Source organism: Pyrus communis, chromosome 11 (assembly GCF_041283825.1).
Source record: "Pyrus communis isolate YQ-2024b chromosome 11, ASM4128382v1, whole genome shotgun sequence".
Classification (NCBI taxonomy): Eukaryota; Viridiplantae; Streptophyta; class Magnoliopsida; order Rosales; family Rosaceae; genus Pyrus; species Pyrus communis.
The window spans coordinates 10,571,369-10,592,600 of NC_142575.1; the positions used below are offsets into that span (position 1 = coordinate 10,571,369).

At 34.9% G+C, this 21,232-nt stretch overlaps 1 protein-coding gene across 4 annotated transcripts; it reads left to right on the top strand.

Moving 5' to 3' along the window:
• Nucleotides 1-12,875: 12,875 nt before the first annotated feature.
• Nucleotides 12,876-17,836, top strand: LOC137742536 (SNF1-related protein kinase regulatory subunit beta-3). Of its 4 annotated transcripts, XM_088680104.1 has the most exons (5): nt 12,876-13,477; nt 14,859-15,212; nt 15,347-15,403; nt 17,105-17,191; nt 17,266-17,836. In XM_088680104.1, exons 4-5 carry the CDS (start codon nt 17,165-17,167, stop codon nt 17,590-17,592), a joined length of 354 nt encoding a protein of 117 aa, XP_088536230.1. In that variant the 5' UTR covers nt 12,876-13,477; nt 14,859-15,212; nt 15,347-15,403; nt 17,105-17,164; the 3' UTR covers nt 17,593-17,836. The 4 variants fall into 4 exon arrangements, with proteins under 4 accessions (XP_088536230.1, XP_088536231.1, XP_088536232.1 ...); XM_088680105.1 differs by lacking the exon at nt 14,859-15,212; XM_088680106.1 differs by lacking the exons at nt 14,859-15,212; nt 15,347-15,403 and having other exon boundaries at nt 17,087-17,191.
• The last annotated feature ends 3,396 nt before the right edge of the window (nt 17,837-21,232 follow it).

A 21,232-nucleotide genomic window follows, 5' to 3' on the forward strand; every position in this document is an offset into this window, starting at 1 on the left:
TAACCTTCGGGTAAGATGCTGTCATCCCCATGGAAATTAATGTAAGTTCTGTCAAGATTCAGAATCAATTCGGGCTACACAGTGAATAGTACATTCAGACTATGTGTCAAGGAGTTGAAGATCGTGATATAGCCTGAATTGAAGCTCTAGATAAAATTCAAGAGGGGACGAAAGCTGTTTCCCGAGCATATAATAAGAAAGTGAAGTTGAAGAACTTTGGGAAAGAAGAGTTAGTATGGAATGCCATTCTGCATTTAGGGGCTCAAGTTAGAGGCTTTAGGAAGTGGAGTCCAACTTGGGAGAGTCCTTTCATTATTAACCAAGTACTTAACAAAAGGGGGTATTATTTATTAGATTTGGAAGGGAGTTTACAGAAGCATCTAATTAATGCTAAATTTTTAAGGAAATATCACCCAACCTTGAAGAAGGGTAGGCATTACATGAAATTTAAAGGCAGTTTTGGGCTCATCGAATTCAGATCTTAGGAAAAGAAGGTAAGCCAAAGTAAATTGAATAAGTCATTTTTCATTTCAATAAAAGTTGAGAATTACATCATACTTGCCTTAATGAGTTTTACATCCTTGACTAAGGCAGCTATCCTAGAATGATGGGTCTACATTTCGCACGACTCTTCCTAAACATTGCTAATATTTCCTAAATATATTCTAGTACATCCAACTTCTATTTATTGTCTTAAATTCTTCCAATCTTTTGAACCTTTAAGCCCAACCGAGTTGTTTTAGCCAGCAAAGTCATGATAGTTGATCCTAAAGCATACACCTATGATAATGAAGTGATCAAGAAAGAAAAAGTTATGCGGAAGTTTGTGCTTGTGGATAACAGCACGAGTGGGATCTACAGGTGCGATTAAGGCTGCTTGGTTACTCTTTAAAGCCATAGAAGTCCTGAAACGGAAGCTAGAAGTAGTGTGCCTTTCTGAAGATATTATAAAAGATGATTTCTTCTTAGGAATGTTGTTTCCAACAGCAATTGAGACCTAAGAAGTCTATGTCGGTCCTAAGGAATGCACTCATCCCTCTTTGAAAAAGAGTTCAGTGTGAAGGCCTACTTGAGGACGAGGAAGGCCATTATGAGAACGGTTCATGGTAGAAATCCCCTGACCAGTCTCATAGGGAGATTAAACCCAAGCCACTATGGGTACCATTATAAATTTGGAGCCAAGGGAACAGAGTTGAAGAACAAAATGAATTCCCAAAGAATTTGAACTATGAGAGTTCTAATGAGTTGCAAAAAATCCAGAGGCTTGAAATGGCTAGGATATGTTTCCAAGGAAACCAAATGAAGATTATATAGAGGAATGGTTGAGTAACAGTAGTGTTTATGGGGAAGTACAAAGGGTTTTAGGCAAACAAACGGTTGCATTAAAATGGCACAAGTTCCAAGTAGAGGCGTGCAACGGTGGCAGTTGTTCGATCATTATTTATGCCTTAAGTTGCAGGCTCGACAACAATTGAAGGGTGTACTGTTTGGGTTAATATTTAGACTTTGGACTTAAAGGAAAGAAAGCCCAAAAGAACTAAAGAAATAAGACTTGCCCGAGGCCCAACACCAAGCCCATCCATCCGAAAGACAATATGACGGCCCCTCATTAATGCAAAGGTTAGGTGCTTACAAACCAATGGAATTCAATCTACTCTCAGCCCAAAAGCACTTTCTAAATAGCAGAACATGTAAAAAAGGTGATGACTCACTGAAGTGCTTTCGGGCAAAGCTTGCAACAGCCAAGATCATTGCCTATAAAAAGGAAAACAGGGCCCAGAGACAAAGACACTCAACCAATCAAACAAACAAACATACAATCTCTGCTCTCAAGCCAGATTTGCATCTAAAAGCTGTAATCAGCCCAGATCTCAATCCTTTTAAGGATCATCCCTACAAAAGCCATCTTTTGTCTAGTTTAAAGCTCTGCTATCATCCCTAGAGGCGTTGTAATGATTCTCTCGTGTAAACTTGTTTGCCATCCATCCATTCTAAACACACAACCCTTTGTAATCACAAAGAGAAGAGACTGTAAGACGTTCAACCTTGCCTGACAAGGTGAAATCTTGCTCGACTTTCTTTGTTTCCTCTTTCCATTAGTAGATTTGGTATTATGATGTATAATATAGTATATATTCAAGTTATTTCCAGTCTTTCGGTGATCAGAAGCTCCTTTGGTCCTCAGATCTAGTTCATTTAGTGGTTTTACTATCATAAAAGATGGATGGGAATAAGACCGATGGCTTAAGCCAGATCTGGACTTTCACCCTTTAAAGCATACAAGATAATAAACTAAAAGTCCTTGGTCTCAAGGCATAGAAAAGAACTTAATGTAGACTCAACTCACTACGACAATTTTTTGATAACAAGAAGTCAAAATAACTTAGGGCACAAGTAATCGACTTCAACACACTTGTTCTACATCTACCATACTAAGATGACAGTGGCACACTTAAGCACTTAGCTAGTTTTGATTGTGAGCCTCAAGGCCTACACCTAAGGCCCTACAAAGGCACATTTCAGAACTAACTTTGTTCTCTTCTTGCAGCCTCTCAGCAAGAAGGAGCTTGACAACCAACCAAAGTGCCAACTCTTCGGGGAGCTGTGTGCTCGAGCCAGGGACCTTTCCTAGTGAAATTCCTACCTGAACATCTCTAAAAGAGAAAGTCTGGAATTTTGTAGATAATGGAAAAGATCAAAAAGGTAGATTGAACTTCTCTGAGCGGATGTGTGGGGCTTATTGACGCATATGTGAACCTGGTCTGCAAAGCTATAGAACAACAGAAACATCAGTATAAAGATCATCTGTCTCGACAATCACCAATGCAGCTGCAAGAACAATTACTACAACAATAACATGAGTCGCCTCAACATCAACAGCAACAACAACAATTTATTCCATCTTCAATTCCAAATGAAATTTTTATTCCTAAACCTTATCCTGCTCTAATTCATTTACATCACTTAATAAGAAGTTTGGCTAAGCCGTCATCTACTTTCATTGGAGTGGAGGGTTCTTCTTCTACAACTGTGGTCGTTGTTGAACGATCAATCCAGCCTCCTATACTCATCAAGCCTACTTACGATTGCATTGCACTTGTTGCTAATGGTAATGGACTTTACAACATGGAACATGCTCAAGTGTTGCTCCGGGCAGTCGTTATTCCGACAGACTTTAGAGAAGCTCGCTCGTCCTTCAAGGACTTTATCATGAATTCCATGAGGGCCGATATATGGTTATCCTTTTCTTCATTTCTTTTTTGGTGAAACTTAGTTTTCTACATGCTTGTGCAATTCTCTTACACTTGTAACAAATAGGCTTATGTATGGACGAAAACGGTTATCTTAAGCCAACAGAGAAAATTCGCTAGCTCAAAGTGGCCTACAAGGAAGGCAAGGCCCAATTCGAGAGACAACTGCATAATAGGTTTGCAGAGCTGGTGAGGGTGTTTGTGAACCAGTAGACTGCAACGGAGGCCCACAATGTGGAAATGAACAAGCTGATTGATCAGGTTACCTCTGAGAAGATTAAGGCAAAATACCTTAAGGCTATGTTGTTCAAGATCACCGAGGAATTATAGCTATAGCAAGAGTCAAGGAGGAATAAACATTGGAGTGAGACATGGCCGAGGCGGAGCGGGTGTTGGTAGCAGAACAAAGTTCCTAGGATACGGATACTCCATTCTCTAATTAGAATTAAAGATATTATGCCGCTAGCCGAAGTTGAAAGAGAATGCACATGCCGAATCATTCTAGCAAATAAAGGATGAGAATTAGACGAAGCTAACGAAGATTCATTCAACTTTCCAGGAAGCATCAAATTAAGATACTTTCAGTGCTACAATCGAGGGTATGTTGCCGGCTATGCATGGCATGAACATAAGGATGGTTGAGATACTCGCCCTATAATGTTCAAAGTGCAAAAGGCCACATTTCCTGTCCTTACACACCTAGAGTTGAAATCTCAGAATTGGAATTCTGATGATACTAGGTCCAACTTCGATCTTAGGGAAAACCTGAAAGTCATGCCATTTGTCAATACAATGAACACTTTGCCTAAGTCATGAGACTTAGGTTGCTACCAAGAAAGGGATTTTAATAGTCGTAATGTGCTAACAAGAAAGGGATTCCTTCTTAGTCGGAACTGCGTGTTCATCCCTAATGAATCTTAAACAAAAGTTCATTAGGAACTTGGTCACTTACATGTGGGTCAGGAACACCTTTGGAATCATTTTGTCATACCCTATGCATTGTACCTAGGCGATTTTGATCGGACTACACAAAACTAGCTTAGTTAAGGCACTTCCACGTATTAAAGCTCCACTAGAATAAGATTCTTCTCGAGAATTTCCTAGTCTAGATGCCTCATTCAGAACTACATTAGGCACATGGTGCCGCATAATGCACTTGACTTAGTACACTGATTCGAGATAGAAGTAATCGTACTTGGGATCGGAGTTTAGAGCCACTACTCAGATAAATTCCAGATCACTCATTCAATTGTTCTCTTGAATGGTATATAGCCAGGTTTGAAAAATTCACAACCCTTAGGTTGTATAATTTTTTGGAAGTCGGATGGTGTGTTGAAACTTTTAGATCATAGGGCCATGTTTCAGTGTCCATAACGCGCTTGTTGTGACTGTGCTTAATACAGCACAAGCCTCCTAAGCTGCTAATCAGAACAAAACGTAATGGGCTATAGGAGACTCCCCTGACACTAACACTTATGAATTTTTGGATTTGCAATTATGAAAAGTTTAAAAGTTGTGTTATTTAGAATATTGGGATATTTCTTATATTGCAAAATAGAAAAAGGAACGAAGAAACGAACAAAAGTTGTGAAATAATCAAACTTAAATTCTTATAAATAAGCAATAATCTAATTGTCAACAATCATATCATATGGATTACAAAATATGATTTAAATAGATAGTCTATTTAGCATTATCTTTATTCTAAAATTAGGGATGAAGTTCGAGGTGCATTTTGCTCACCACCTCAAGTGGATATAATGCTCATTTTAAAGTTTGACTTTTGTATCTATTCACTACACAAATTTAAAATTTAAACTCTAACAATAATAAATAAATAGTGAGCATGGCCATCATGAGAAGTTTTGTAGTGTAATTTTTCTTTTCGTATTAAAAATAGGAGAGAAAAAACCAAGAAAAGCATGTTTTTGTTATAAATAGGTCAAAGTTTGAGAAATAACTTTTACTAGTGACAAGAGCAAAGCAAATGTAAAATATTACATTCTAACTATAGCACAAGAGGATGACAAATAAAAGAGGTAGGAATAGATAATAATGTTATTGATCTTTTCTTTCTTTCTCTTTTCTATATCCGTTGATAGCAGTCAGAGTGCTCTTTTTATATAGCAACTCCGTATTATTACATGTTGAAAATTTACAACACACCTTTTGAAAAATGATCTCCTTCATTTCCAAGTCCACATATCAACACTGCCAATGTTTTCATTCATATGTCAATGTTGCAAATCCAATTTATGTGGGTATTGAAAAAATCTATCAAGGTTTTCAATATCACTGTGGGCATTCATTAACGGGTCCTTAACAGGTCGTAATAATAATGTTTTGAAGTAATATTTTCGAGTCACTTTAACAGGTCGAGTCACATTGCCACATAAATATTACTTCAAAACATTAAAACATTTGTCGTTTAAGTACTATATCTATACTCGAAAATGAGAGCCTAATAAAAAAATAATACATACACTACTAATCTATTACAAATATTAAATGTGCAAGGATATGCAAAATAAAAGAGTTTTTGTTTTCAAGATTGTAAGTCTTTCTCGAAAGTTTACACCTTTATCTACAAAATCTTCAATTTACATCGATCATCATGAAATTGTATTGAAACTTTGGCTTGATCTATTGCCTTGAAGAGCTATGTTGAAGATGTTTTCAGTAAGGTTTTCCACGTCATAACTCTCTTCCGCATAAACTAAGTACAGAAAAACCAAACATTAAAAATCATTCAAATTATGAGAAGTTTACCAAAATAATTATGAAAAGAAATAAAATAATAATACTATACCATATAAAAATATATTAAAATAACCGTTAAATTGTGATTTTTCGTATAGAACCGTCGAAAAGTTTTGTCCGATTACTTGATCTCTGAATGTTTGTTTTTTGTGATTTTTTGTTGATGTGATCTCCAAGCATATACAAATAAGTTTGACGGTTTGGATCGTTGAAATTAGTTTTGGAGAATTCGTATCCCATCAAAACGATAGATTGACTAACACTTAGAGTTTATTTATACTTTCATTAAGTATAATATAAGATTTTGTGGTATCCACTTGTGTAAATATTTTAAATTCAAGATCGAATTCATTCATTGTATTCATATAGAGTCAAGGAGTGTACCTGTAAAAAAATCATCAAAATCGGAGTTAAAATAACCGTTAAATCGTGATTTTTCGTTTATAACCGTCGAAAAGTTTTGTCCCGTTACTTGATCTCTGAATGTTTGTTTTTTGTGATTTTTTGCTGATGTGATGTCAAAGCATATACAAACAAGTTTGACGGTTGGGATCGTTGAAATTAGTTTAAGAGAATTCGTATCCCATAAAAACAATAGATTAACTAACAATTAGAGTTTATTTGTACTTTCATCAAGTATAACATAAGATTTTGTAGTATCTACTTGTGTAAATATTTTAAATTGAAGATCAAATTCATTCATTGTATTCATATAGGGTCAAGGAGTGTAGCTATAAAAAATCATCAAAATCGAAGTTAAAATAACCGTTAAATTGTGATTTTTCGTTTATAACCGTCGAAAAGCTTTGTCACGTTACTTGATCTCTGAATGTTTGTTTTTTGCAATTTTTTGCTGATGTGATCTCAAAGCATATACAAACAAGTTTGACGGTTGGGATCGTTGAAATTAGTTTAAGAGAATTCGTATCCCATAAAAACAATAGATTAACTAACACTTAGAGTTTATTTGTACTTTCATCAAGTATAACATAAGATTTTGTAGTATCTACTTGTGTAAATATTTTAAATTGAAGATCGAATTCATTCATTGTATTCATATAGGGTCAAGGAGTGTAGCTATAAAAAATCATCAAAATCGAAGTTAAAATAACCGTTAAATCGTGATTTTTCGTTTATAACCGTCGAAAAGCTTTGTCACGTGACTTGATCTCTAAATGTTTGTTTTTTGCGATTTTTTGCTGATGTGATCTCAAAGCATATACAAACAAGTTTGACAGTTGGGATCGTTGAAATTAGTTTTCGAGAATTCGTATCGCATCAAGTTCCAATGGTGTGTGTATATATATACACACATATATATATATATATATATATTTATTAAGTAGATTTAAATCTATTTATTTTGTACGTATAATTGACTGGTACACAGAGTAGTACATCACGTGTGTCATTATAAAAATAGTGAGATATGTTATATGTGTGATAAAAAGTTAATAACTTAAAAAAAAGAAAAAATTTCTCACCACTTCTATTAATATTCATTTTTCCCTCTCTTTTTTGTTTCCTTTTCAACTTTTCTTATAATTTTCACTTTTCCCTCCAACATCTTTCCCTAATTCTCTCACTTTTTTGTTTCATTTTCAACTTTTCTTATCATTTTCATTTTCTCTCCATTTTTCTTCAAAAATGGCGGCAGGAATGGAATGGAATCAAATCAATGGATGCATCATGCATCATGCATATTAATTAATAATTGTTATAGTTTTTATAAAATTTAATTCAAAATTTAATATATATATATATATAATTATATAATTATTATGGATAGTTAATATTTTGAGGGTATAATTATTATAGTATATATAATTATTATAGACATTATAGTTAATTTAATATATATATATATATATATATATTTATTATAGTTTTTAGGGGTATAAAATTGTTAAATTAATGTATATAATTATTACAGTATTTTTTTAGGGTTATAAAATTATAAAAATAATATTCTGCTTATCGTGTATTGTATTACCCACGTGTATACCCGAATCAACCTGTTATCTTAACAGGTGCTTATCAGGTTACTCGATAACGACCCGATTCGTTATCGTGTCGACCTGAACACCTGTTAATTTCGTGTCGTGTCGTATCGGGTTATCGGGTCGTGTCAGGAATTGCTAGGCCTACACATATATAGTTTGTGAGCGGGCTTTATGCGGATGAAAGAGAAAACCAGCATCTGCATATCCAACAAAGATCTGGTCATTTGTGGATTTTTTTTAGTAGAAGAGACCTATGTCTGTTGTCCCATGAATGTATCGCAATACATCTTCGACTCCCTTCCAATGATGAATTGTTGGAGCAGAGCTATACCTTGCTAACAAGTTGATTGAAAAAACTATATCTGGTCTAATACATTGTGCTAAATACAATAAAGCACATATTGCACTCAAATATGGTACTTCTGGACCAATGATCAGTTAATCATCTTTTTTTGGATGAAATGGATCTATCTTAATGTCCAAAGAACGAACGACCATTGGCATGCTAAGTGGATAAGCATTGTCCTTGCCAATTCGCTTCAGGATTTTTTCAATGTAAGCTGATTGGTGCACCAAAACTCCACTAGCACAATGCTTGATCTGCAAGCCATGACAAAATTTTGTTTTTCCAAGGTCTTTCATTTAAAATTCAATTTTCAGGTATTCAGCAGTTGTATCGAGCTTTTCAGGGGTTCCAACCAGGTTCATATCATCGACATATACTGCTACTATAACAAATCCAGAGCTAGATTTCATAATGAACATACAAGGGCAAATAACATTGTTGATATATCCTTTTTTAATCAAATACTCACTGAGACGATTATACCACATTATTTCATCTCATACAATGATCACCTTAATTTGATTGAGAGCATACATCATGGTTTGTTAGTTGTTTCAAGCAACTTAAGTCATTATGGGACTTTCATATATATTTCAGTATCTAATTCTCCATATATATATATATATGCGGTGATGACATCCATAAATTGCTTATCAAGTTTTTCTGAAACCACTAAACTTATTAAGCAACATAATGTAATTGTGTCCATTACAAGGGAGTATGTCTCCTCATAATCAATTACAGGTCTTTACGAAAAGCCTTGTACAACGAGTTGTGCTTTATATCTTGCAATCTTGTTTTTCTCATCGCGTTTCCTTGTGAATACCCATTTGTAACCCACGAGGTTTACAATAGGCGGGGTTTGGACTACTGGTCCAAAAATATTTTGCCTTTCCAAGGAATTTAATTCCGCCTGGATTGAATCTTTCCACTTAAACCAATCTTGTCTCTATTTGCAATCATCAACAGAGCGGGGCTCAAGATCATCACTTAATATGATTTCAGTGGCTACCGCGAATGCGAACATGTCGTCGATGATTATTTCATTCCAATCCCACAATTCATTAGTACAAGCATAATTTATGGAGATTTCTTTACTTCCATGCACCTCTGTTTCTTCAAGTACATGTGTCTCATTAAAGACATTTTCTTTTTCTGAAAGTACATAATCATGAATTGTGGATGTGTAATTTATTTTTTTCTTCTTGAATGATTTCATTTGGATTCAATTGTGCTCTCGACTTTTTCTTTCGAGATGCTGAATCTTTTGAACCTGGAGGTCTACCACGCTTCAGGCGTGCACCAGATGAATCATTTGTTGCCACTTTATTTTGTCCAATAGGGACATTAATTCTTCCAGGTGCATTTGCAACTGGTATATGTGATTTTGTTACTTTTATAGTATCATTACATGCATCTGGCATTTGATTAGCAATACTTTGAAGATTAACGATCATTTTCACTTCATTTTCACATTGAGTGCTACGTGGATCAAAATGAGATAAGGTGGGAACAACCTATGTCAGCTCTTTCCGTTCTTCTAGAACGGTCTTTTCTCCCTCTAACGACGGGAAGACAGTCTCATCAAAGTGACAATCAGCAAAATGAGCTGTAAACATATCACCTGTAAAGGGTTCTAAATATCTAATAATAGATGGTGAATCAAAACCCACGTAAATTCCCAGTCGGTGTTGGGGTCCCATTTTAATGCATTGTGGTAGTGAAATAGGTACATAAACAGCATAATCAAAAACTCGTAAATATGAAATGTTTGGCTAATATTCAAACATGAGTTATATTGGTGAGTATTGGTGGTTAGTTATAAGTCTCAATCGAACTAATGATGCAGCATGTAAGATGGCATGTCCCCATGCAGAAACTGACAATTTTGTTTTCATAAGCAGAGTGCGAGTTATTAACTGAAGCTACTTGATCAATGATTCTGCTAAACCATTATAAGTATGACCGTGAGGAACGGAGTGTTCAACATCTATGCCCAATGTCATGCAATCAAATGTTTGAGACGTAAATTCATCAGTGTTATCCAGTCGGATTGATTTAATGCAGTAATCTGGGAACTGTGCTCGCAACTTAATTATCTGAGTAAGAAGTCTAACAAAAGCTACAGTCCGAGTAGACAAGAGACAAACATGTAACCATTGGGTAGATGCATTAACCAAAATTATAAAATATCGAAATGATCCACAAGCTGGTTAAATAGGCCCATAAATATCCCCTTGAATTCTTTGCAGAAATGATGGGGATTCAGCATCAACCTTTAATTGTGGTGGTTTAATTACCAATTTCCCTTAAGAACAAGCCTTGCAAGGGCTATCATTTGAAATAACAATGTGTCTGCTCAATAATGGATGTCCATTGGAGTTGGTAATGATTCTACGCATTATGGTAAATCCTAGGTGACCCAGACGGTTATGCCAAAGTATGTAAACTTTTGAATCAATGAACTTCTGGTTTATGACAGTATGTGATTCAACTCTCTTTATGTGTGTATAATACAATCCACTCGTCAAACCACGCAACGTCTCTAATATACGCTTCTGGGTATCATTGAAGGTAATGTATAGATACTCCACATTTTCTGCACTTTTTGTTTCAATGTGGTATCTATTTAAACGTATGTCTTTAAAACTCAACAAATTTCGAGTAGATCGAGTAGCATACAACACATTCTGTATAGACAATATTGTTCCATTTGGTAACATAATCTGGGCTTTCCTTGAGCCTTCAATCACATCTGATTGCCCTGATATTGTTGTTACCCTTACTTTTGTAAGCATCAATCTAGAGAAATACTTTCGATCTTGAAGTATTGTATGCATGGTTGCGCTGTTTGCAAGACAAATATCTTTGCTATTTCCTATGTTTTTATCCATGCTTTATGAGTAAGGGAATCACAGTTAAAAGCAATTTATAATAGGAAATTTAAATGTCACTTTTATTGAATTTGAAATGCTAGTTTTTAAACTACAAGTTCAGCATAATAAAAGTACATCAAACATCAATGATTCAATCGGACCGGTATACTTCATTTTCCCTTTCCATCGTGAAGTCTGGAGACCTCTAAGTGGGTTGCGTTCAACTGCCCTGATAAGTCACATACTGAATCAAGTATATCCATTGGTTTAGCATGGTCAAGAAAATTGGTCTCGACACCCTTCTCCTTAAGGGAGGCTTGATACAGATCCACCAGATATTTTGGGGTACGACAAGTACGCGCCCAATGTCCATTGCCACCACACCTATAGTAGGCTCCTTCAGAGTTTCTGAGAGCATTGTTCCTATGAACTCTGCCTTTGTGGCGATTTACATTTTTGAAGTTTGGGCTGGAATTATGCTTTGGAACCTAGTTGTGAAACTGGACACCATGATTCTTGCCTTTCCCATTCCACCGTCTTCGCCTGTGGCCACGTCCTCGTTTCTGATTATTGCCACCAGAAGATGTGACGTTCACTTCGAGAGAAGCAGCATTCATTTTTGGGAATAGTATAGATCCAGTAGTCGGGAATGATGATTTTTCAGCAGGAGCTCATTATTTTGTTCAACAATCAGGAGCACAGAGATCAGTTGGTTGTATTTAGTGAAGCCTCACGCTCTATACTACTACTGGAGGAGCACGTTAGAGGCATGAAATGTGCTGAAAGTCTTTTCCAGCATATCTTTCTCAGTAATGGTATCCCCACAGAGTTTCATCTAAGAGGTAATTCTGAACAACGCAGAATTGTACTCAGTCATTGATTTGAAATCCTGGATCCTTAGCGACCCATCGGAAGAATCACCGTTGTCTGGTGATTGTATATATTTCTCAATGCCTTACAATGAGCCCTTGGAAGATAGGCGATGATACCGCACCATCATGGATTGCAGTAAGATTAAATTTGCAGTTCAAGATGGGTGATTATACCGCACCATCTTGGATTGCAGTAAAATTAACATAAATAAACACTGAATTAGTAATCAAGATCTACACCAAACAAGAAATCAAAGATATATGTAATTGTTAGGTTGAGAACTAAAAGCAGGCATGGTGCAAACAATTCTTCACGAGGGTATATTTAGCAGTTAAGGCAGAGGAAAAAGATGAATAGTAAAATCCTTAAAGGAAACATTTTTTTTTTCTTTCAGCGAAGAGAAATGAGGAATAGTTATATTTAGAGAGTCGTGCTGATAACGTGTTATAAATAGGTCAAAGTTAAAGATATAACATTTACTAGTGACAGGAGCGAAGCATGTGTAAAATATTACACTCTAACTATAGCACAAGAGGATGACAAATAAAGGAGGTAGGAATAGATAATGATGTTATTGATATTTTCTTTCTTTCTTTTTTCTATATATGTTGATAGCAGTCGGAGTACTCTATTTATAGGGCAACTTTGTATTATTACATACTGAAAATTTACAACACACTTTTGAAAAATGATCTCCTTCTTTTCCAAGTCCACATATCAACACTGCCAATGTTTTCATTCAATGTGCCAATATTGCAAATCCAATCTATATGGGTATTGAAAATATCTACCAAGTTTTCAATATCAACATTCATTAACCCAATACCATTTTCAACAGTTTCAGTTTTGATTTTGAAAATTTTGATTTTCCTCGGCGGAACCTCCTAGAAGAAAGTCCCTCGAGCTGGATTTCCTGCAGCCATTTCCTCCAACCAACAGCCCCCGCCCCCCTTTTCAAACTTTTCCAATATAAAGTTTCAATCTTTTCTCTGTTCGCCTGGTAAAGATTTTCTTGGATGCTTTCTAGTTTGCTTCTACCTCGAAATCCCATTGTGGGTCTTCTTTTATGCGACTGAATTGAACTTATTCCCAAACTGGGTTTGCTCTTCTTTAATGTTTTTTTCATTTACTTTGAGGATTTAACCATGAAATTTGCAGTCTTTAGATTATTGGGTTGTTCGGTTTTGGTAAAATATCTGATGGGTTGCCTTTGATTCTATCTGGGTTTGCCTGATTTTTTCAGATTAAGTGTTGGGTCTGCAAAAATACTTATTGTGGATTGATTGTTCTGCATATTGGTTTCAAGAGGAAAGTGGTACTGAGAAGCTATAGATTGGTGATTAAGGGTTGGAGCTTTAGTCCAATCAGGTAAGTCTCTTATTGGAAATGTAATTTCTTGCATATTGATATTTGGTGTGGTTGATTAATCTTATGGATTTTCCCCCTTTGATAGTATTGAGATATAAACCCAGTAGGAGGGTTCTTCTTTCGTTTCTGCAATTCATATATAAGAAATAATGTATGACCTAGATGTTAAAATGGTTAAAACAAGAGGAAGAATAAGATTCATCTTTCAATTTGTAACAATAGATGCCGATGAATGCTAGTATGGCGGAACTAGAAAAGGAAATGCCATTATTCGATTTCGCACGCATACCCTTAAAAACACCAAGTCAAAATGGTTTCCATCCTTAGAGAAAAGCATCTATTCCTGAGGATATTTAGGTTAGCTTTAGTTCAAGGAATTCTATTTTTGGCGGTTGTGTGTGAGTTTGTGTGTTTGTTCTGCATTCATTTCGGCTCAAAGATGTCTTTTCAATTGTAAATTGTGTTAGATGTTAGGCCTTGAAGTTTTAGGACTTTCGAAATTTTTGTATTTAGTGTGCACCAAGAATTCTAGATTGTAGTGAATACCTTGTTGTTTATGAGCTTACTGTCTGTGTGTTTTGTCATATATTTACGCTATAAAGATGATTTAATTGGAGGGGTTGGGGTAATAGTTTAGAATAATTGCTCCATAAGTTTTGTTTTGCTTTCTTAATGTTGAGGCTTTCATCATTGGTAACTTGGTAATGAAGAGTATAATAAAATATGAAAGGGAAAATGGCAGGATATACAATGTGATGCAGTCTGCTAGAAGATTGCATATGGAAATCTGTGTAGATTTTGTGTAGTGTATTACTTATCAATATCATTTGGTTTAGTGTACCTGTGTGTTTGTTTGATTATTGTGTGCGCTCTCTTTTTCAAGGTCCCTGTATAACTCTATGAACTTCCCATCATTTTTTCTGCATCCTTCATTCCTTCTATTGCAATCTACTCGTGTTAGCTCAATGCAACCACTGAATGTCTAGTCTAGTTTCTTCTGTATCTATTTTATAAAGAACTGCTTTATTGTATCTCAAAAGAAGTAGAAAAAGTAAATGCTTTATCATTAAAGCCACTAATTTCCCTTTCTTAACTGCTTAAGAGATTTCTAATTGAACTAAAGCTTTCTTGATGCTGAAACTAGGCCTTATATACTTATTTTTAAATGAATATGTGTTGCTAAAGTGCACGTTTGAGGCAATGCCTACTGCGCATCAATGAATTTTGTCTAAAACAACACAGAAATGCTTTGTACCTGGGCGATATAAGAAGCTAGTGAGAGATTTGTTTAAGACTTTTTATCTGACTTAAGGGAAGAATGTTTTTATGATCAACTCTTACAGTTATTTGTTTATTGAAATTTTGTATGTAACATTTATAGTTGGGCTAAGCTCTTGAAGGTTGGCATCTATGCACCTTCTTTCTTTTATTGAGAATGAGACGTTTTATTGCAAACAAACGGAACAAAATTACAAAACAGAAGCAGTGTTTAAGGAGACCACTACAAAAAAAAAAAAAAAAAAAAAAAAAAAAAAAATCAAAATGATGACTATGAGGCTCTCCCACAACAAAACTAAGAGATAGCAGCTTGCCAGTCAAGCCAAACAGCTGAAAGAGACATGCACCTTCAGTCTTTGCAGACAAAAATTATGAAGTTGAATCAGCTCAGAACCAGTGGGGCCACAGCAGCTCTTCATGACTGGAATCTGATTCCAGTTCATTTCATTTTTTATCTGTATGATCTTCTGAGTTTTCATTCACTGTCTTTTCAAAATTTGCGCATTCTAGAGAAGGCCTGTGCGCGGTGATTTCTTTTGTAGAATATTCTATGTAGCAAGATTAAAGTTTTTCCCTTCCTCACTATTTCAGAAGCAGTGCCAGTGATGAGCGAAGTCCATCACTGCATCCTTTGAAGACTTTTAGAGGGTGAGAAATGGATACATTCAAGTGTTGATTTGGGTTAAGTCTGATGATGAGAAACCTTACCGAAAAGGGGATTTTACTGTTCTTTTCTTTCTTTTAACACAAAGAAACTTTTAATATGCAGTTGTTTCATTTTTCTTTTTATCTTGTATTTGCTTGGATGGGATGTCCTAGTGACCTTGGGGTTCTTTCTTCAGTTCGGATTTGTTTCTGAATTTGGTCTTTCATAAATTAGGATTTATGGCTATAGAAATTTCCACAAGTTTGAAATTGTAGCTACCATTGCAAATGTGGGTGTGGTTGTGTACCAATGCCAGCGGTCTGTTTTGTTTCAAAGTTTCAGAGTTTGACATAGAAAACTCCTTCATAAGAGGTAAAGCTCCTCTGGGGGGCATAATTCCCCTCTTTCCCTGGTTTCTTGAGCCAAGTAAACCATGGGTGTGATCACCAAAGTTTTATTTATATGTTCTCTAATTTTGTTTTCATCCTTCTTTTACTAATCGGACGAGATCCCTTGAGCCATCGGGTTATTCCTTTAAATCCTTTATCCTGTTCCCCAAAACTTAATTTATAAACCCTATCTATCCATAAATCCTGTATGTATTCATAATTCATGCTATTCAAATGATGGACACATGTGCCTTGTTTTATTTGTTTAATTTAGGCATTCTCCACTTCTGGATGGAAGAAATGATGCACATATTATTGTGGTTTATTATTATAGAAAAGTCTTTATTATTGTACCTTATAACTTACCTTATATTTATGTGAAGAAGTTGACAGCAGAGTTGTAGCTATGGTTCCTGATTTATACCTTCAGTTGCATTTTCGTCCTTGAACTCGAATAGTAGTTTACTCTGACCCTTCAACTTGATCCCAGTTGATGTTGGTCCGTTCCATTAGTTCTGTTAGTTTTTATGTCCTAAACTATATTTTTGAAGGGCACATTCTTTTTTATCTATGATTAAATAAAACTAAAACTTAATAAAAAAAAAACACCAACCTACTGCTTCTCTTTTCTAGCAACATCCCCACCCCTCAACACTACATATCCTAGGACCACCTCCGCCCCTCAACACTCTGTATCCTAGACCGCCCCCACCCCCACCCCCAACCCACACCTCCAACCCACACCTCCCCTTATCACTCTGTCTCTCACTTGTTTAATCCTCATTATGTAACAGAGGCTTCCTGGTTACATCTCTATAATTTTAGTGATTGTTTTTCTCCGAGATTTGGTTTCCAGCGTCCTATTCTTTTGCCTTGTGATAAGTTGGAATCGGAAAAGAAGTTGTATGGTGAATGGCGCAGAGCAAATCTTATTATCTTGTTATAATTTACAAAATTATCCATTAGTTTCATTTTGTTGTGGCTCCATTTAAAGTAAAAATAAATTATATGGTTCAGAAATTAACACCATGTTGTATTAAACCTGAAAGGATTTTTACTATGCAAATTGGGATTTCTAATTTTCTTTATAGCTATATCAGATTAAATTTCCTTGGTATCAGAAAGTGAAAATTGGGTAACATACTTGGGTTCCATAGCCATTGTGTTGTTTGTCCTGGATTTTAACATTTTGCAGTAAACGGTAGAATTTTCTGGCTTTCTTCTTGGTGTGCGGTGTGCAATTATACTCCTATTTGTTCATAACCTTCGTCTGTGCTTCTATGATTCTCATGGAAGTAAGCTGCTTTCTTTCAGGTTATTAGTCCATAAACTTCCTCTGTTGATGATCTTGCGCCTGCTAGTTCCCGTTTCAACATGAACAACTCATTTGGTGATGATTATGTAAGCCTTCGGAACCTTAATGTTTTTATTTTCTACTCAAATAAAATAGGGCAACCTTAAAACTTTATGTGCAGGATGAAGCAACTGTTGCAGGATTTGAAGTTTTAAGATCACCTGATGCAAGTTACAACAACGTGTACCCTGGGAATGAAGACGAGGCACGGGATCCACCTCTTGTCCCTCCACATCTGCAACAGACATTACTTAGTTACCCAGCAAGCGCAGACACTGCCGGAACGCTTCCAGCACCGCAAAACGTGACACTCAACCATCTTTACATTGAGAACCGGGAGACCCCACGCTCTGTGGTCGCACTTGGGTTCACTCATCGCTTTCGTTCAAAATTTGTTTCAGTTGTGCTTTACAAACCAGTTCAAAGAAGTGGGACTACCAGCAGTTAGAAATTGAACACTAGAATACACCTACATTAGTGGTGAAAGATACTTATTTCCTCACAGAAGCTTATGAAATTAGGTTTGATTTCTTCCTATTTCTTTGTAGACTTGATGTATTCTTCAGCGTAGACTCGCTATACTGTGGAGTTTGCTGGTTAGGTTATGATCTCATGCGAGAATTGTTAATTTGAAGTGATTAGGATCATTTGATTGCATTTGTGAATACAAAATGCCTGCTTTATACATAAAAGGAAGCCTTCTCCTTGTATTTGCATATCATATGGTTGAATAATATATGCAACTCTTGCAGGAACATGCATTCAATTGTTGGTAATATATATGTATTTGACCTAAAACTAGAAGCCTCATCTCCCAAGCATATAATTCATTTGTTTTATTCTGTGCTCCAATTGTTTTGGTAATGTCAGTAGTCAACTCCTACTGTCTGTACTTATCCTTGCAAAATGGGGGAAGTAAGAGGATCATTGTAATACATTCATTATGGATGGGTTTCCATTATTAGATTGGTTTTAAATTTTATTAATGATATTATAAACTACTATAATCTACGGGAAGAGGATTCTAATGATATTATAAACTACTATAATCTATGGGAAGATGATTCAAATTTGGTTGCAATAGTATGCACGATGTCCTAGCCCTTGTAAGAGTGCTCTTCTTGTATCATATATATTTTATATTTTTATTAGATATGAATGTTTGAGATGCATTTTGAAAATGCACAAACTGGCTGGTCATGTACTAAGCAAAAGGAATTAAGGATGTGCAAGAAAAATCGTCTGAATCATTCAAACTATCCAAATAAAACCAATTCGAGCGGTTTGTTTTGGTTTTGGTTTTATCCATTTAGTGTAAAACTCAACCAAAACCGAAACCAAACCACTCAAATGGTTTTTATTCAAGCGGTTCGAAAATCTGATTATAAATGGATTAAGTTGATCCGGTTATATTATGATCCAAGTTAATATAGCATATTATTTAAAAAAAATTATTACTTCACAAATATTATACTTGTGTGTAATTGACATTTTTTTTAAGGTAATAAGAATTTATTAAGAAATCATTTAGGACGTATATAGCACAAGCATGTCAACGTAACCAAGAGGTCGCACATGTCAAGGGGCACACCACACAATACCAAGAGGTTAGAGAGATTTGTAGCAATACCGATTAGGAGTGATTCTGATTAAGGGAGCTTAGACATAATGATTTGAATTTCGATTAAGGGCGTTTAGATATAATGATTCGAATTTCGAAATAAATGAACATCGATAAAGATTCAAATTTGATGAATATCGCATGTGAATCAAGAAGTGAGATCTGATAATCTAAATACCGTTTGGATCCAGTAGTTAAATTGTAAATGAATCCAAATATGACAATGGCTAACCCGTTTAAGTCTATAATTCCTTGTTAATTAAATTATAAACCATCATCCACCACTATTCTCCTCTTTTTAATTATTCTACTCAATCGCAAGCCCTTATTTATCTTGGATAACCTGCATCCGCTTTTCATTTCGTATGTTTGAAGACATATCTCTGTGTGTGTGTGTGTGTGTGTGTGTGTGTGTGTGTGTGTGTAATGATATAAAAAAGATATAAGTGGAATTATATGTTTCATCATATCAATTCAGATGAAGTGGAATTATTGGATTTATCGATGGAAGACCAACTAACAAAGATATCGGGCAACATTCTTTATCTTTCACTTGTAGGATCTGACAAATCCATGCATGGACTTATCATAGACAGTTCTTATCAAAATACAAAAAAGCTCTTATAATATTCCATGGCCACCAAAACACAATAGTTTTTTCGTATCTCTTAAACAAACAATAAAGGCCACAATTACAGATCCCTCCGACGCATGGCCAACAAATTCCAATAAAACAATACCAAATCGCGTTGTCCAAAGCCCCTTCAGGAAAATAAAAAAATAAAAAAAACGACCTCAAAGAACCCTATGAGCAATTGAAAGGTTAAGTATTGCATAATAAATCATATTTTGTGTATCCATCAAACATTTCGAGCAACCGATCGGTAAATATTTAAAAAAATCTTATAGTTTTGTGGCCATGAAACCTTTGACCTGTATCTGGGAATTATAAGTAGGAGTTTTGTGGGCCATAATTGTCCAATAATTCACATTTTGATAATTGTTAGTATACATAACGAGTAAGGCAACTTAATATAAATATTACTTATGTGATAAATTGTAATGGATGTCAAAGGTCATCCATCTCATTAGCCCTTGATTGACTTGCAAATTGCAGAACATGTATGTTTTTGCTTAAAATATTTGCATTTTGGTCACCTTAAACTTGCAAGTTGCAATAGATTATTGGTACATGTCAAAATATAAGGCTCACACAGTCACACATATGTTAAACTATATACTAATCAATAAGTCATCATTGAAACAAAGAACAATTGATATTCATTTACATTAGTGACACAAAATGAGATGAAGCATTATCAGTGCCTAATAACTAGCATGCACGATGATATGTACCCTTCAGTGGATTAAGAGTTTAGCAATATGTTATGTCAAAATGTTTGATATGAATATATTTGCCATATATAAGTAATTTTTTCTATTATTTGACATGTTCTGACGTCAAATTGAGAAAATTAAAATGTTTGACATCAATATATTTCCCCTATATAAGTAATTTTTTCTATTATTTGACATGTTCTGATGTCAAATTGAGAAAATTAAAATGTTTGACATGAATATATAACCCCAATATAAGTAATTTTTTTCTATTATTTGACAAGTTCTGACGTCAAATTGAGAAGATTGATTGTCATATCATGTTAACAATTCACATGTTAATAACAAAACAGAGTACAAAGTTGATATTTCCTAGAGATTGAAAATATCTTATTAATAAATATATCACTTAAAAAAATCAACAATTATTGACAGTGAACAATGCGACATTCAGAGTGCCATCAAACTGTATTTGGTTTCTCTCCTGAATTTAGGAGGCTGAGTCTTTTGAACAAAGCATACGGGTCGTTGTATTTTGATTCAACAGTTACAAATAGAAATGCACTCTAAAAATTACAATAATTATAATCGTTAGATCAAAATTCAATGATTCGTGTGCTTTGTTCAGGAGGGCATCCAAATCCCATCAAACTAGAAAAAATGAGATTAAGAAGTGATGTATCTGTCAACATTGGGCACAAAAATCAACCGGTTGGCAAAAACATTTCCAAAAGTGTCATCAAAGAAGAATAAACTTTGATGTATCTGTCAGAGATTAATTAGCCTAACACCATGGATGAGGAAATCACTACCTAACAAAAAGGCTAAAAGAATTTAGTTGTCATATAGAACAAAAGTAAACACATTCAGAATTAACATGGATGATAATTACGAATATAAAAAAGGTAGCATTATTTACACATTTATTATTATTTTTCATATATCCATCTCAATTTTCTGTCATTAGATCAAATAAATTGAAGAAAAACAATAATAAAAGATTAATAACGGTGTGTGAAAAATGAAAAAGAATGTATGTATACATTAAATATTACTATCCTACAAAAAATAGGGGTTGGCGGTGATGGATGGAAACTTGCATGGCGAGGGCTTAGTTTAATCTTTAAGA

Excerpts from the sequence above, each read along its gene's own strand:
- LOC137742536 (XM_088680104.1), top strand. The coding sequence starts at position 17,165 with ATGAACAACTCATTTGGTGATGATTAT. Across the intron at positions 17,192-17,265 it reads ACTCATTTGGTGATGATTAT|GATGAAGCAACTGTTGCAGG; the intron begins GTAAGCCTTCGG and ends CTTTATGTGCAG.